The sequence below is a fragment of the Podarcis raffonei genome, chromosome 9 (assembly GCF_027172205.1).
Source record: "Podarcis raffonei isolate rPodRaf1 chromosome 9, rPodRaf1.pri, whole genome shotgun sequence".
In the NCBI taxonomy this organism is placed as follows: Eukaryota; Metazoa; Chordata; class Lepidosauria; order Squamata; family Lacertidae; genus Podarcis; species Podarcis raffonei.
The window spans coordinates 42385790-42402176 of NC_070610.1; the positions used below are offsets into that span (position 1 = coordinate 42385790).

General features: G+C 41.0%; 1 protein-coding gene across 5 annotated transcripts in view; it reads right to left on the reverse strand.

Moving 5' to 3' along the window:
* Nucleotides 1-414: 414 nt before the first annotated feature.
* DCLK2 (doublecortin like kinase 2) overlaps nucleotides 415-16387 on the reverse strand; it is a 72352-nt gene continuing 56379 nt past the window's right edge. For 2 of the 5 annotated variants that reach the window (XM_053403148.1, XM_053403149.1), the window contains 6 exons: nucleotides 12746-12879; nucleotides 11815-11892; nucleotides 8949-9045; nucleotides 7642-7722; nucleotides 5730-5846; nucleotides 415-1678 (listed from right to left, as the gene is read on the reverse strand). In XM_053403148.1, the coding sequence (XP_053259123.1) occupies nucleotides 1466-1678; nucleotides 5730-5846; nucleotides 7642-7722; nucleotides 8949-9045; nucleotides 11815-11892; nucleotides 12746-12879 (720 nt within the window). In that variant the 3' untranslated portion in view covers nucleotides 415-1465. Of the gene's footprint in view, nucleotides 1679-3294; nucleotides 3372-4900; nucleotides 4983-5729; nucleotides 5847-7641; nucleotides 7723-8948; nucleotides 9046-11814; nucleotides 11893-12745; nucleotides 12880-16387 lie in introns of all 5 variants that reach the window. The other 3 variants (XM_053403150.1, XR_008332202.1, XR_008332203.1) reach the window with 3 other exon arrangements.

The following is a 16387-nucleotide window of genomic DNA, read 5'->3' on the forward strand; positions in this document are numbered from 1 at the left end:
TAAAAGATCTGAAAGGGGAAAACTCAGTTTAGAAAAAAAATAATAAAAAGGCATTTGTAATTTATGTGTAATGAATCTCTTTTTTTGCTAAGAAAAAAAACTTGGATAAGTGTGTTCAGTTCTATGAAGAAAGGCTTTTTTTTTAAAAAAAAAAATGCTACTGTAGTACTCACATTAAATTTCGAAAAGCTCCTGGATGGCTGTAGCAGTGACTTGGAAGCGATTCACACTGGATTGGGGCTTTCTCCCAGGTAAGGATGCATATGATTGCAACCTCAATCTGAGTGTACAGAAGAAGGCCCAGTCTAATTTCAAAGCCTCTATTCCAATAATGTAAATGGCATGCAAGACAAAAGGAAATCAAGTTTAACACACACATCGGATAGACTTTCTAAAAGAAAAATTGCCAGTGTATTCTTTTCAAGAATGTTTATTGCAGATCTTACAGTTCTAAGGTAAAGGCTAATAGAAAATGATTCAGAATTGTTAAAAAGGAGCAAAAGGGAAGTAAGCAAGAGTACATACAATATTGAAACAAGCATTAAGATAAAAGATCATTAAGATAAAAGATCCATCTACCTTGACTGCACATTTAGCATAACTGCTCCCCAATAGTTCCTGTTTTCCTGAAGTTATACAGAGTGGGCTAATGAAAAAAACAAAATGGCCAAAGTATTCTGTGTTGTTGGCCAAGTAGATCATTGTTTTAGTTGGCTTGCTTTGAATATATGGCTCCATTTAGGTTATGCGACATGCAGCAGCGTTCTATTCCAGACAATTTGTGGTAGTGTTTAACAATGCCAGGAGGGAATTGGTGCAGAACCAACAACAACGGCTTAAAAATGCTTTGTTGGCTGCCGTCTTCATACCAAAAAATAATGGGAGAAAAATGATTTGCCCCATGATTGCGTTACTTTTGTATTCAATGCCACACAGTTTAAGTTCATGTTTTCTAAACTTTAGTTTCAGTATTTTGAAAACAAGTCCCCCTCACCCTGCACACATTCACTCAGGTTGTCTTTCCATAATGTACAGATTGCCCACTAGGACCAGTCTTGCCTTTTCAGAATAACTCTGGAACTGAACTTCGTAAGGTCACACAAACAAATTACAGCTTTTCAATTGTTGACCCCTGGCGATTTTATATTTAATAAAGACCAGAGTTTGGTGGGCAGGGCTTTTTAGTGGTTCTTCCTATGTAAGAAGTTTGTATATCAACATGTGATTACCATGAGATAGTAGATCAATTCATTCACATCCCAAAATGTTCAAACTTATATTTAACACTAATTATTATTTTTTGGAAAAAAAAGAAAGTCCAAATATAATGGTCAAAGTACTAAAAGCTAACGTACATACTACCTACCTCTCTTTCAGACAGATGTGAACAAACTACAGTAGTGAGGGCATGTGAATAGTAGTGGATAAATTCCTGACCTAGCAATGGACTTCAGTAGAATTTGTCTCAAAATCCTGCAGTATCATCATGACATGATGAGACAGAGTGCGTAGAGAGTTGGAGTGGCTCAGAAGCAGCAGGAAATAAAGTTTTGTGCCCGACCACAGGAAGATCACGAGCTGCAGCATTTATCATAGTGGTTTGATCCACAGCAGCTTGGCCAGAGTCCTGACAGCGCTTGTTGCAGAAAATTTGTCTTTCTTTATCTAGAGCTGTGTTCTAAAATACAAATAAATGAAGAAATAAAAAAAAACACCTCACATCACTAAACCATTACAACTCTCATATTCAACAGCATACAATAAACCCATCTTTCAATGCATGCATTAGTCTGAAGAAAAGGAGAAGTAACATTGGAAGGCTTTTGTAAATTTGTGGTTAGTGTGGATGGTTTCGGAGACTAGCTTCACACATGCATCACACCCAGTGCATTAGGAACAAGCACTGCACGAAAACAACATGCCATTGCAATGCCAGTGAGATAATTTTAATGAGCTGCTTTAAACAACCACCCCCCCCCCCGACAAAAAAACCAACAACTTCTCCTTTGCAAGTCTGGTGAGGAAAAAACATGTATGTGTGGCCGGGGTGGGAGTAAAAACACCTGTTAAGCACTCAGACCCTGATTTAGCTGTACTAGCAAGTAACTGGCAGCCCTGATGTTGATTTGCATCAAGGCACTTCTATGTGGATAAACATTAAATTGCAAGGGGACTGGGTATGTAGGTATCTAGGTATCTAGGTATGTAACCATTACCAGCATTGTTTTCTCATATAGCTCAGGGCATATTGACCAGAATTGGTTAACATGCTGTTAGGACAAGATATAAAAGTAACAGGAGTTTTTAATGCTAGACTTATTTCTACTTCAAAGACTACATATGCATGCTTGCAAAGATGTTGTGTTCTTCTACATACTATACTTCCCCCCCCCCCATGTGAGCAGCTCCAACCATCCACAGGTTAAAGCTCACATAGTCTCCACCAAATCCTGAAATCACAGTGGTGCAGAATGAGCAACAGGGATATCAGGAATGGCTACTGACCATGCCAATGTTTGCACAAACAAATTAGGCAGAACAAGAAGCTGGGGATAATTGAGAATACTTGTTGTACAGAAAACACTGCATCCTATGAATACACCCTAAATCAATAAGGCAGTAAGTAGGACACTCTGAGTTAAATCCATGCTTAGAGGAGAAACAGAAATCAATGGGGCATTAGTTTTAATGCCACCACTCCACACAATGTGGAGCAGTGGTTATCATCTAAGGAGGTCACCAGAACCTAACTCTAAAGCTTTTCATAAACTCTTCCACTTCAGGCTTCTGATGCGAGAGTAGTTATTCCCACAACTAGAAGAATTCCTGCACATCAGGGTGAAAGCTAAGACGAATCTTTTCCCCATGATATACAAATTTCGTATGACCATCAAGGTCCCAGATGAAATGGGGCAGGGGGGGGGCGGCGGAGATATTTCAAACATACAATCTTGCCCCACACACTTGCAGCCTAAAATGGTACCACCTGGGAAAGCTTTCATTCTCATGAGTGTGTTAAACAGCCTCAAAATGCAAATTTAGTTATTTCTATCTGCTTTATGAGGGTGACCACAGAAATGCACATCCACGAGACCATATTGACAGTGGTAGTGATGCAGTTTGGGGATTATGGATCAGTAATCCAACAAATAGCATCCCAGGAGAGCCGTTATCTTCCCTTTCTGCAGACAGTTCAAGTTCTAGAATCTGTACCCAAAGACACAGGACACAAAACACCATGCATGGCTGAAATGGTACAAATGGTGCAAACATATAAATGCAATGAAAGCTTGCCATGTGCCTCTTCTGCATCACTTAACAGACATCCCCACTTCAGACTGCTATCTGGTTACTTCTCCTTTTCTTTCAAACTAAAAAAAGAACATATTTTTAATGTAGCGAGAAAGCATCGTAATTAGTACATACCATTGCCTTGGACCTACTCAGAGGAAAGCAATGCAGGCATTGGGAGAGGAAGCAAAAGAAGAAAGCAAGGGACAGACACTAGACTTACTGGAAGCAGAACCAATAGTATTGCAACATTTATAAACGTAAAGAACCCTATTCTGAAATTAAAAGGTAGCACTAGAACTAGTTAAGTAAATGGTTTTAATGCAATGATAGTCCCTACTCAGAATCTGCCCACTGAAATTAATGGACCCAATGTAGTCATTAGTCATGTCTATCAGTTTAAATGGGTCTACCCCGAGTCAGACTGACATTGGATACAACCCATTATATCTTAAGATTCCAAGGGGGAAACAGCATATTGTATTTTTTAAAGGTGCAATTTCATTCTTCCACCACATGAGGGCCATGTCTGCTTTAACTCAAAATCTCAGTGAAAGAACTGTTTTGTGAGGCAAAGCTGAAAATGAATTGGAATTAAGACAATTCTGTATACAGCAGAACACGGGAAATGAATGCTTGCTGAATAGATGTGGAGATGATTTTACCACATTCCCTAAACATATATTTTCTTAGGGCTCAATAACAAATAAAAATAGATACCAAAAGTAAAAAGCGAGGACGACTTTGTTATGGCATCTCTCCTCATCTCTGTTTGTCCCCTGTATGCTGTGATTTCTTATATAAATATACAGAAATGGCTCATTCACAGTATACAATGGGACCAAGTTGCTAGAATACTGGCAATAGGTTCTGGGGGGATCTTTGCACGTAACTGGAAAGCCCAAAAGAAAATGTGTGTCAGAATCAAAAACATACACCCTTCTAGTTGTGTTCACCTCTGCAGTTGTGTGATAAAAAATAATTTATGTCTGCCTTCACCACCACTACCACCTCTCATGGGAAGATGAGCAAACTGCCCTTGAGCTAAGTGTACACATGCTTCACCACACAGGAGATGCCAAATTCCTCTTACAAATCTTGCCACAGAAGCATGAACAGAATAAATGCACTTTCCCTGTAGTTCCTAGTAATGTACAAGCCAACTTGTGATTACAGATTGGCTATTTAGTTCAGAAGAGGAGCCAAACAGGTAGGCTTTGAACATCTACAGAAATTATGGTATATGTTCTACACCTCAATACTAAAATCATCCTGGCTTTTCCCTTCCCATTTAATTAATGAAGCAAGTGACTATAGTCAGCACTACACATCTCCATATTCTTCTCACTACCCTATACATATTTACTCAGTTGTATTGCAGCAGTTTAATCAGCAGGGAAGGAGAAAAGGCAACAAAAACCCATAAGTAGTGTTCGCAGTGTGTTTCACTGGCTAGAAACAAAACCATCAGGCCAGAGGATTAGAAAACTCCACACCAATAAGAAGCCAGAAACTGCATTATACTGGAGGCAAGCTTAAAGGCGTGCAGACTTGCGAGCAGCTAAGAGTTAGAATTTAAAATCACTCTGTTAAATAATATATTTTATACCGGGTTTCTGCATCAGGTTTATCCATAAGTCTCAAAAATACAAAGTATGAAGTTCTGGGGCCCCTCAGACTGTCAAGTCAAACTGTCAAATGAAATGCAAGCAACAGCATCAGTCTAAAGTATTTCCCCCCTTCTACTGCTGTATTTCATTCTAAAATAAAATGCTACTTTTTAAACTGTCATTCATAAGCTGATATAGATAGCTACAAATGTACAATGACAGACAGTGCAACCTTATACTTCTTGCATACCCATGATGACAGGGTTTCACCTAGAGGTAAGTGAGTATAGGGCCATAGGCTAAGGCACCACCATAATTCTTTCCAGAAATCTTAGGATTTCCCCCAAACCTAAAATGACTTTGGTTTCCTACTGCATAACAATGTCTATTGGTGCTGCATATTTGTGTAGCAGTGCAAACAAAAGCCGCTAACATAAGGTAGCATCTTTAAGAACATCATTGCCAAAATGCTGTATTTTATGAAATAAAAATTCTTTAGAGCACAGGTGGAATAGCTGAAAGCTATCTGTGACTGGACACAAAGATAACAGATGACTTAAATAGGTCTGAACTGTTTGTTTAAAGTGAAATCACACAATTATAAAACACAAAATATTAAACCCAAAAGACGTCAGCAGCTCCTTTTAAAGTGTTGTTCTTAAAAATGCATCCACAGCACGGGGGGAAACAGACACAACCAAAAATATTCACTGCTCTTTTTCAATGGAAGGATTTCATAATGGCATTTCTGAGGGCAGGTGGTATGGGGGAGCTGGCAGGTGACTGATAGTAGATTAGTAAAATAATAAAAATGATGCATTTGCTTACCATGATGACAGAAACCCCTGCGGTTGGGTTATTCTGTTTTGGTAGTGTGTTGTTAAAGTGCTGCTTTAATTTACCTGTTACTTCAGCTTGCATATTATTTTCCTGGGAGGCATCATCCTTTGTAAAGAAAAAAAGAGAACCGCATTTTAGTATGCAGAAAAGCATTGCAATCCCCTGCTCTTTCTTTCTTTCTTTCTTTCTTTCTTTCTTTCTTTCTTTGGAGTGGGATGACAAATTAGCCTGGACATGAAATAGCCTGGACACAAACTTTTCCACAAAATGAGCCTTCTGCCACATAAAACCAAGAAGGAAAAATCTCTGGGCGTGATATATAACTGTAACTAAACAGTTCTAAATCCCAGTGGCTGCTAAGGGACAGAGAGCACTTTTTAGTCCTATGATGTTAATCCAATGCAAAGCTTATCTTTAGATGCCTTCTGCCTTGTGATTGTATCGAAATTGTTGGACTTCTGGCGAACATCATGAATTCATGCTATGATAACATGCAGGCTATGAAAACATTCTCTACAGTATATGCTACTGCCACCCCTGGGCTCCTTTGAGAGGACAGGCAGGATATAAATAAAATAAAATAAATAAATAAAATAAAACTACAAAATGAAAGGTAACAAACTGTGAAAACACAGTGGAACGAAGAGTTTTCAAATGAAGCACAATAAATTTATTTCCCAGATACCCATGCCTCTTTTCAGAGGTTCACTAAAATGTCAACACACAATAGGCATGTTCAGGGACTCAGTGAAATCTGAACATATGGAGGAGGGCAGAGGCATGCAGGCAAGCCCTGCCCTTACCATCATGACAAGCAACGCCCGCCCCACATCAGAAAAATCCAGCCTTTCCCATGTTGTAAAATGAAGGTTTACAGAGGTTTCTACTCTACTTCAGGCAATCAAAAGTAGTCGCCCCTGCAGTGCTTCTTCATGTAGCCAGGCTTGCTGCCATCTACATTTGACACTTAAGGTGTGTTCAGGTATTTGCCTGAACATGTGAATGCTCAAAGTAGTTTTGAAACCTGTACAGCAGTGGTAGAAAACCTGTGGCGTTCTGTATATTATTGGTTTCTAACTCCCATCAGTCCCAGTCAGCATGGCCAATGGTCATGGCTTGTGAGAGCTGTAGTTAAACAACCTCTGGAAAACCACAGATTCCTCATGCTACTGCAATCATCCCAATGTAGGCAGAGAGCTCAACAAAATCAGGCATCAGCTCCCAGGCTCCAGTGCTCTTTCACTGCTTGTATACTGCTAAACATTCTGTCCATTCTGGTTATGCATTGTGCAGACCAGAAATTGAGCCTCTTTCCCCTCCTCTCACCCAACATGTCAGAGGCACAGCCAGGACTGACTCTGCTGATCAAGTAGCCAGCCACAAAAATGTCTCCTTCTACCAGAAAACTGACATGGAAGTACAATTCTGTCATAATCACAACACTGATAGGAGGCCCGGGCAGAGCTTGTCTGAGGCCAGGGGCAGGAGTCTTCTTAGAATAAAAACTCAAACAAAAAAGCAGCTGATTCCTGATGGGGCCCCTGGTCAGTTTAGCACTCTGAGGCCTGGGGCAAGTGTACCCAAGCTGCCCTCTCCCTCTGCCCAGGCCTGTCTGAGAGAAACTTCAGTCGTTTTGAAAACAAGGGCCGCCAAGTACCCATGTGTCTTCTGAAGCCTTCAAATACAGACCATGCAACTAGATGGAAGATTTTTGGGGGCATTAAAAAAACAACAGCCGCACATGTCAGACTATGCAAGTGGCTTTGGAGTAACAGCGTAAAGGTAGAACTTAGCTGGCAGATGTGCCAACCGCATTTCAGAAGATTAGGACTTAACACAGGGTGGGCTTCTTTAGAATTAATTTTGCATAAACATGTAACATAAGAAAGTATTTACTCACTGACACCCAGGGGTGGTTTAGAATCTGAGCGGCTGTATATCGCGCTTCCACATTTACTTGTAGCATCAGACTAATTAACTCCTGGAAGGGGGGGGGGAGGAAACATGAGGAAAGGAATGAGCACAATTTATAGTCGTATTAAAAATGGGAGACTGCTTTTGTCACAATTTTTGCTTTCGATCTTCATGCTCACGTTTACGTTCTCTTGGTAAATAGTCTCTAATGAAGTAAGTAAGTATGTGTCCCAATTAAGATTTTTCTTCAGCAGCTTTATTTCTGGCTGTGCAGAAGCAATAAAGTGCACAGATGCTGGGGAAGGATGCTAAGCAGACCGCAAAAGGAAGCCTCAAGTGCATCCTCACCTTCCGTTTAAAAGCATATTGACGGCTGTGGTTACACTCTAAAATGGGGAAGCACTCATCCCACAAAGCTGTAGCAAGAGGGTTGTGTCAGAAGTTAGCCATATTTTTGAGATAAGAGAATTGCACCAGGAATTCCCTCCTGGGAGGCAAAGCCCATGATATTCACAGCAACACGTTCCATCTAAAAACCACACTGCCATTGACGGCACACACTGGAGGTGGTGGAGGTGGAATTGCTTTTGCCCAGGAACAAATACTGCTGTTTCACTAGTGCAGAATTCATTATTCTTACAATATAGGCCCATGCCCAAAGGAAGGGGTCCTGATCCCCTACAGCAAATGAAAAGCATCTATTTCTTATTTAGAAAATAGGAGTCTAGTACCTGTGTTTCATTTTACTTTACAAAAGTGGAAACAAAAATGGGAACATTTCAACTGTGTCATAAATCAAAACAGGCATGAAACGTGAACTTATTACATTCTCCTCAATGTCACATGATTACAGTCAATTGTTGCCCACATCTAGGCATAAATATTCTACTGACCTATTCTACTGACCTTTGATGTGGATAAGTTCGTACTCTGATTTAGCAGAGCACCTGTCAGCATATTACCTAAAACCTATTAATTTGTCCAATAATTTTCAAGTATGAAACTCTACCACTCATTTGACTTTCAGAAAAGAATGTGAACTTGAGTGTTTTCCTTAATCACTTCACTGAACTGGTCCCACTGCAGTGGCTGATGTTTTAATATCCAAATGAAAGAATAGCTGTCCAGCTAGCTGCATTACCATGGGAGCCCCTATTGAAACTATTTGTCTTAGTCTTTTCTCCCAGCAATGGCTCTAGTGTCTTTTGTACTCTGCAACCAGTTTGGGTAGCAAAGACCCAACCAAAAACCAAAACATGATTCAACTTTAATATCATTAATACAGCCTAATACCTTAGCAGAGTCAGTGATATTATCCCAGTATGGAGAGGGAAATTCTAGCTTTCCAACCAAGATCTGATCAAAGAGATCTTCTTGCACATTGTTCTCACTGTGGATCAAAACCAAGAAGAAAAAGCATGTCAATTTAAAAATCATTTATGAAAGCTAAAGAAAAAAGTTATGTTTATTTATTTTTATTGATTAGTTCAGAATTTGCAAACTGCTCTCTGTTCAGAGAATACCCAAGAAGAAATACAATACACTGTTCAGAATATAAGCGTAATAGAGATCATTAAACAAACAATTAGTCAGATCTATATCACTCTGCCCTAATTTTCATTCTTATACAACTGTGGGCTCAATTTGTTTAAGCCAAACAAGTAAAGAAAACAGGTTTCTGGCTGCTTCTTGTCAGTGAAAGACTTCAGAACACCTCAGTGGCTCTAAAGTGGCACATTTCTCCCTACACATCAAACAGTCTGTTACTATGGGCAATTATACAGAACACAGAAGAGATGCTAGCCTGTTCTAGCTGCTCCCATCCTGAGCAGTGAAGGAACGTATCATTTCCTCACACTTGGATTCAAATTATATGTTGTGCAGGATTTTATAAAGTAGTATTTATATTTATTTGTAAAAGTATTTATATACTGTCGTATCATAAAATAGCAGGGCAGTGTACAACAATATGTATAAAATGAAACATAGAACAGCATTCTGTGATTAAAAAGAGCACAAGCAGTCATCTGAATTCAATTGTGCAGAAACTGAAGCCTGCCCTCACAGCTCAAGGCAGGAACAGCTAGAAGAAGAGTTTGGATTTGATATCCCGCTTTATCACTACCCAAAGGAGTCTCAAAGCGGCTAACATTCTCCTTTCCCTTCCTCCCCCACAACAAAAACTCTGTGAGGTGAGGCTGAGAGACTTCAGAGAAGTGTGACTGGCCCAAGGTGACCCAGCAGCTGCATGTGGAAGAGCAGAGACGTGAACCCTGTTCATCAGATTACAAGTCTACCACTCTTAACTACTACACCACACTGGCTCTCACATGAACATGTTTGCAGTTGTGGAGAGACAACTCTGAAATGTTTGGGTGGTATTCAACTAAGTTTGTTTGGAGGAGACTTATTAAAATTAATGGACCTAAGTTAGTCATTAATTTCAATAGCTCTACTCTGTATATAACTTGGTTGAATACCACCCTTTACTTCTAACATTTCAGTTTCTTTTGCATTGGTATACTGATTAATGGAAGCTGCTTTGCTCACCGGAACTGATTACCTCTTCCTATTGCCATGTCCCATGGCAGAGGTGGCTAACCTGTGGCCCTCTGGATGTGGCTGGACTTGAACTCCCATCAGTCAGAGCCAGCATGGCCAATGAACAGTGATGATAGGAACTGTCAACAAGATCTGGAGGGCCACAAATTACCCACTCCTGCCCTACAGGATGTGAGCAAACATTTCACTATGCTGTGTGGGCTGTGGATGCCTTTCATGAGGCTATGGACCATTTCTGCAAAAGGAGCTTAGAGATGAGCCAAGATGTAAGAAGGAAATGTTCAAGAAATGTAAGAAAGGGGAAATCAATAAGGAAGATTATCCATGAGTTCTTTAAGAAGGCTCCTTCGCAGTAAGGGGGGGCGTTAAAGGTGCCCACCGAGTCTCCTTGCTCACAGGCTTCCGCGCCTGTGATTTTAGGGGTCCCCGCTTCGCCGTAGCGGTAGACCCGAACTCGCGGAGTAGTCTCCCTGAGCGGAGCTCAGCAGGAGACCGCCATTAAACGCTGGCGCCGACCGGAAGTCGATTATCCATGAATTCTAGGCACCACAGTTTAAGGAGGATATTGACAAACTCGAATGGGTGCAGAGGAGGGTGACCAAGAAGGGTCTGGAAGCCAAGCCTTATGAGGAATGATTGATGAAATTGGGTATGTTTAACTTGGTACACAGGCAACTTAGAGGAGATATGATATCCATCTTCAAATATCTAAAGGGCTGTCACATGGTGGATAGATCAAGCTTGTTTTCTCCTGCTCTAGACAAGGACCAAAAGATTCCAGAAAGAAGATTCCGACTAAACATCAAGTAGAATTTTCTGACGGTAAGAGCTGTTTGACAGTGGAACACTGGAACAGACTCCCATGGGAGGTGGTGGAATCTCCTTCCTTGGAGGTTTTACAGCAAAGGTTGGATGGCCATCTGTCGTGGATGCTTTAGTTGAGATTCTTCATTGTAGGGAGAGGTACTGGTGATCCTCAGAGTCCTTTCCAACTCCACAATTCTATGATTCTAATATGAATATTTTTTGCACTCCTGGAAGCCCCTATATTTGATGAATATATGAAGTGGCTCAAGAAGTCCAGCTACCTTGACCACCAAAAGGTTTGTAATAAATGAAAATTGGGAATCTAAAGACATCAGATACGTGAATGTTCTAACACCATATGCTGATTATAGTTATAAGATGTCCAAGTCCAAGTTCTAACACTAGAGGGCAAGCTCTGCATGCTTAATACAACAGATGGGTTCTGAAGAAAGAGACTCAAGGACAAGGTGACAAAGATGCTGGGAGCCTCGCCTGCCTACCTTTGACAAACAATATAGCCTATTCATTTCTTCCTGTAACGAATATTGCTCTTTTTTCCTGAATATTCTGATGGCAGATAAACTGAATGCATTACACTTAACAGAATTAGGAAGGAAGGAAGGAAGGAAGGAAGGAAGGAAGGAAGGAAGGAAGGAAGGAAGGAGATATATAGCCTGTGAAATATGAGAGAAGAAACAGTATTTATAATATTTACAATTTAAAGATTGAAAGTGATGTAGCATAGGGAGGAACAGATCATCCATTTTAAATGTCACTTCATACTACTTACCTACGAAATGGTGGAAACCCACATAACAGTATGAATGTGATGACACCTGCAGCCCAAATGTCGACCTTTAAGCCATAACTGTAAAAAAGAGGGGGAGGGGTAATGACATCTTTAAGATACTTCCTCTATATGCACTACAAGATTCTGCACAGAAGGTTCTCAGGTTTATTCAAATTTACTGGTTCGTGCCATTTTAATTTCTAATTTTAGCAGCACACTAACAGCAAATTTCCAAGCAAAGCTTGACAAAGCTTGCTATTGACATAGAAGTAAGTAAAGATCAGGCTGAGATTAATTTGTTCATATTCTGCTACCAGATATTATTATATAGAATACATGTACATATTATTATATGGAATATAATAAAATGTCTATTGTCTGTATCTCATGGTATTCCATATATTATCCAATATGAAAATAATATTTGGCTTTGTTCAGATGTAATGTCAAATGATGGTTTCCTTTCTTCCTATCCCTCCTTCTCTCACATCTTCAGCTTGATTAGTAACTTGTGCGGTTTTGCCAAACCAAAGTTTTCCATTTCAGCTGAAGCCTATGGCTTCCATTTAATCAGAAGACTATGGCTTCTGCAAGCCTCGGAAAAAACCCAATACCTGAATCAAGCCTACATAAGCACATACCTGTTTATACAGGGCCTTAGGATAAATGGGTTCGTATCAAACATTAGTTGTACTTAGAGTAGACCTACCAAAATCAGCAGACATTGCTAACTTAGGTCTATAAATTTCAATGTGTCTACTCCAAGTAAAGCTTAGTTGGATACAACCCACTGATTTCAAATATATTTCCTTTTCAAACAACTATACACAACCACTCTATAACTATTCTTAAAACATATTAAAAGGTGCACACACACTTTCTTACACCAAACACAATAATAAGAAACCCCATTTTAATAATGCATGTTCACCCTGTCTCTGCAATGATTTCAGGAGCTACGTATGTTGGCGTGCCACAGACTGTATAGAGGGGTCCTTCAACCACAGTGGCTAGTCCAAAATCTCCTAGTTTCAGCGATTTTGTCCCATCTGGATACTCACAAACCTGGGGTGGAGGGGTGAAGGGAGGAGAAAACAGAGAAGGAATAATAACTTGTTAGTGGAGAAACATAGGCACAATACCTTACAGGATTGCTGCTAAGAATTATTGCATGCAAAGTGTATTGAGGGGAAAAATGCAATATAAATGCTACCCTGCCCTATAAAAGCAGATAAACACATTCCAGTCATTCTAAGTGGAAAATGCATTCTAATGTTCATCATAGGTGGCAACAAGTTTGTAGAAAGCAAGTGATATAAATACTTAAGACCTAATAGCAATACAGTGGTACCTCGGGTTAAGAACTTAATTCGTTCTGGAGGTCTGTTCTTAACCTGAAACTGTTCTTAACCTGAAGCACCACTTTAGCTATTGGGGCCTCCCGCTGCGGTCTCACTGCTGCTGTACGATTTCTGTTCTCATTCTGAAGCAAAGTTCTTAACCCGAGGTACTATTTCTGGGTTAGCGGAGTCTGTAACCTGAAGCATCTGTAACCTGAAATGTCTGTAACCCGAGGTACCACTGTAATATTGTAGTAGACAAGAATGAGACAGACACTGGTCTTGGCATATGAAGGCTACCATTTTATTTAAACCTGCATTCATGTCAATCAAATCCAAAATCAGTAAGACAGAATAACACAGGAACCTAAGCAGTTATCCCACCAATATATTGGCCTGGCTTTCCACGCTGCTCTCACCTGAGTGCACTTCCTGAGGGAAAACCCTGTGCTGGGTGTCATGAGTCAGTAAAAGCAGGTTTCCACCTTGCAGTTGCCCCCACATTGCAGGTAACAACCAGGGCTATGTGACTGTTTACAAGCACCTCCCATTGCAACTCTACGTTGGTGCCCTGTTCCATGGCTAGTTTGTTAGGACACTTGTCCTTTCACCCCAAACATGCCATAAACACATACATACTCTCTCATGAACACATGCACTATTCCACCCACCATCAAACTTGTGACAAAAAAAATATTCTGTCCAGAACAAAGGGCTGCTATATACTATCCTTTAAAGCTGAAACTCCAAGGAAGGTGAAAAAGATGCTTCTCCCCAGCCAATCTAGATGCCATGAAAAAAAATGTTTCATGGCCCTCAGAGCAATCAGTTATCACCTGGGCCAACTCAAAAACCAAGGGAGGGAAGATGGGTCACCCAGTCTGAGTGAGACTGAGTACTGGGCCTTAATACACTGCAAACATACCAGCTCTTATCTTCAACACACCATTATCAAGGAATTTCAATAGGTAACTGTAAAAGCAAACCAATTGTTGTTTTTTGTGTGGAGAGTCTCAATTAGAAACCATGGGTGGGTGGATGGAATTAGCAATGTCTGTGGATAAGTCTAATTAAAGCAGCTGCCTACTTAAGCATGTAAATAGTCTAACAGTCAAATTTGGTTACAAAATCGATGACTAAGAATCAAATGGTGGGGAAGATATTCTGAGCGAAGTGTTAGAAGGCCTTACAGAGCTTCTTATATTCTTATATTACTTGCTTCTCAGCTATACTGTCAGGGAACTCTTTGAAGAAGTAAAAGAAAGTACATAAAACGATTGGCGTATAGCTCCAATGGGCATACCATAAATCAACTACATCTCTAAAATATGCCTGTTTAATTGCCCAGTGTGCCTTTTTTCTTAGTTAGCAACATAATAAACATATACTTCTAAGCAGCTCTCTACAAGAGATGCTTTTCCTGACGGTGCTCTTCAGATGTTTTGGACTACATCTCTGACCATTCGCCATGATTGCTGGGGTTGAAGTCAGGAAACTTCAGGAAGGCACCAGGTTGGGAAAAGCTAGTTTATGTATTGAAAAATCTCCCTAGCTCTGTGTGTTATATAGAAAGATTGCTAAAACTATTCCTTTGAGTCATGGCAAAATATGAATGACTTTCCTTCGTTGAAAAACTTCAGAAATTCTGATAGTGCAAATAGATAAGAGATAATCATGCAGGTGCAACAGAGACAACAGTGTGATGTAGCTGCTAAAAAAGCTAATGCTGTTCTAGGCTGCATCAACAGAAGTATAGTGCTCAAATCAAGGGAAGTAATAGCCCTGCTCTATTCTGTCTTGATCAGACCACACCTAGAGTACTGTGTCCTCTTCTGGGTGCCACAATTTAAGAAGGATGTTGACAAGCTGCAACATGTGCAGAAGGGGGCAACCAAGGTGATCAAGGGTCTGGAAACCAGGCCTTATGAAAAACGATTGGCATTTACCCAGGGTTCATGTTTCCTTCTGGAAATGAGGCACAGAGGAGACTGTGGTGTCTTTATGATATATGGTTAATTTACACATATATAGAACCTGAGTCTGCGATGGAGGGGTTTCCATCATCAACAAAACTGACAAATTCAAAGCTAGATAGCTCAGTTGCTTAGAACATGGTGCTGATAATGTCAGGGTCACAGGTTTGATCCCCATATGGGACAACTGCATATTCCTACATTGCATGAGTTTGGATTAGATTATCCTTAGGGTCCTTTCCAACTCTACGCTTCTACCTCAAAAGGGCCTTGTTTCTCCCATAGTCATGGCCTCTCTCTCTCTCTCTGCCTTTCCAGCCTGCAGCTTTTTGAATCCAGCTTCTAGCTCACATGACTTTCTAAACTCTGGCTTTATCTGTTGAGGGAGGGGCCCCCCACCCAGTTGTCATCTCACACAAGCCCCTTGAGCCCCTTTGATTCTTGCAACGACCCATCACCCAGGAGGCGAGCCTTGATTGGTTAGCTTTTAACACTTGCTAGATCCAGGGATTAGAAGTCTGGCACCCATCTTAACACCCCAAACCTTGATAAAATTCTAACACTTAATGGATCGAGAAATTTAGAGGAGTCTGACACTCTCAAACTCATGACAATGCCCTTTTCCCACATAACAGAAGGACATTCTCCCAAGACCCAAAGACCCCTGCTAAAACAACTGCAGGAACTAAACAATGTTTACTTAGCTTTAGAAGATTAGTTTAAACTTTTTACTGCATATTTTTAAGATGATTTCTTATAAGAATAATTCTTATAATTTCTTATGTTGCGATTTACCGTATTTTTGGCCCCATAGGACGCACCGGCCTATGGTTTTTTGGGGGGAAATAAAGGGGAAAAATTATTTTTCCCCCAGGCGTAGGCCTGGGGCGGGGGAAGCCCAAGCTTCCCCGGACCCCAGCCCCCAGAACAGGCACCTCTCCGCAAGCGGTGGGAGCCCAGTGCCGGGCTCCCACCACTTGCGGAGAGCTGCGTGAAGCCTGGAGAGCCTGAGAGTGATGGCGAAGTTGCGTGCAGCTTCGCCATTGCTCTCGGAGCTTGCGGGGCTGGGGGCGGGGGAAGCCCAAGCTTCCCCCGACCCCAGCCCCCAGAACGGGTCCCAGAGGGATGGCGAAGTTGCGCGCAACCTCGCCATCGCTCCCGGAGCTTGTCGGGCTGGGGGGATAGCTTCCTGAAGCCTGGAGAACAAGAGGGCTCGGTGCACACCGACCCCTCTCGCTCTCCAGGCTTCAGCAAAAGCCT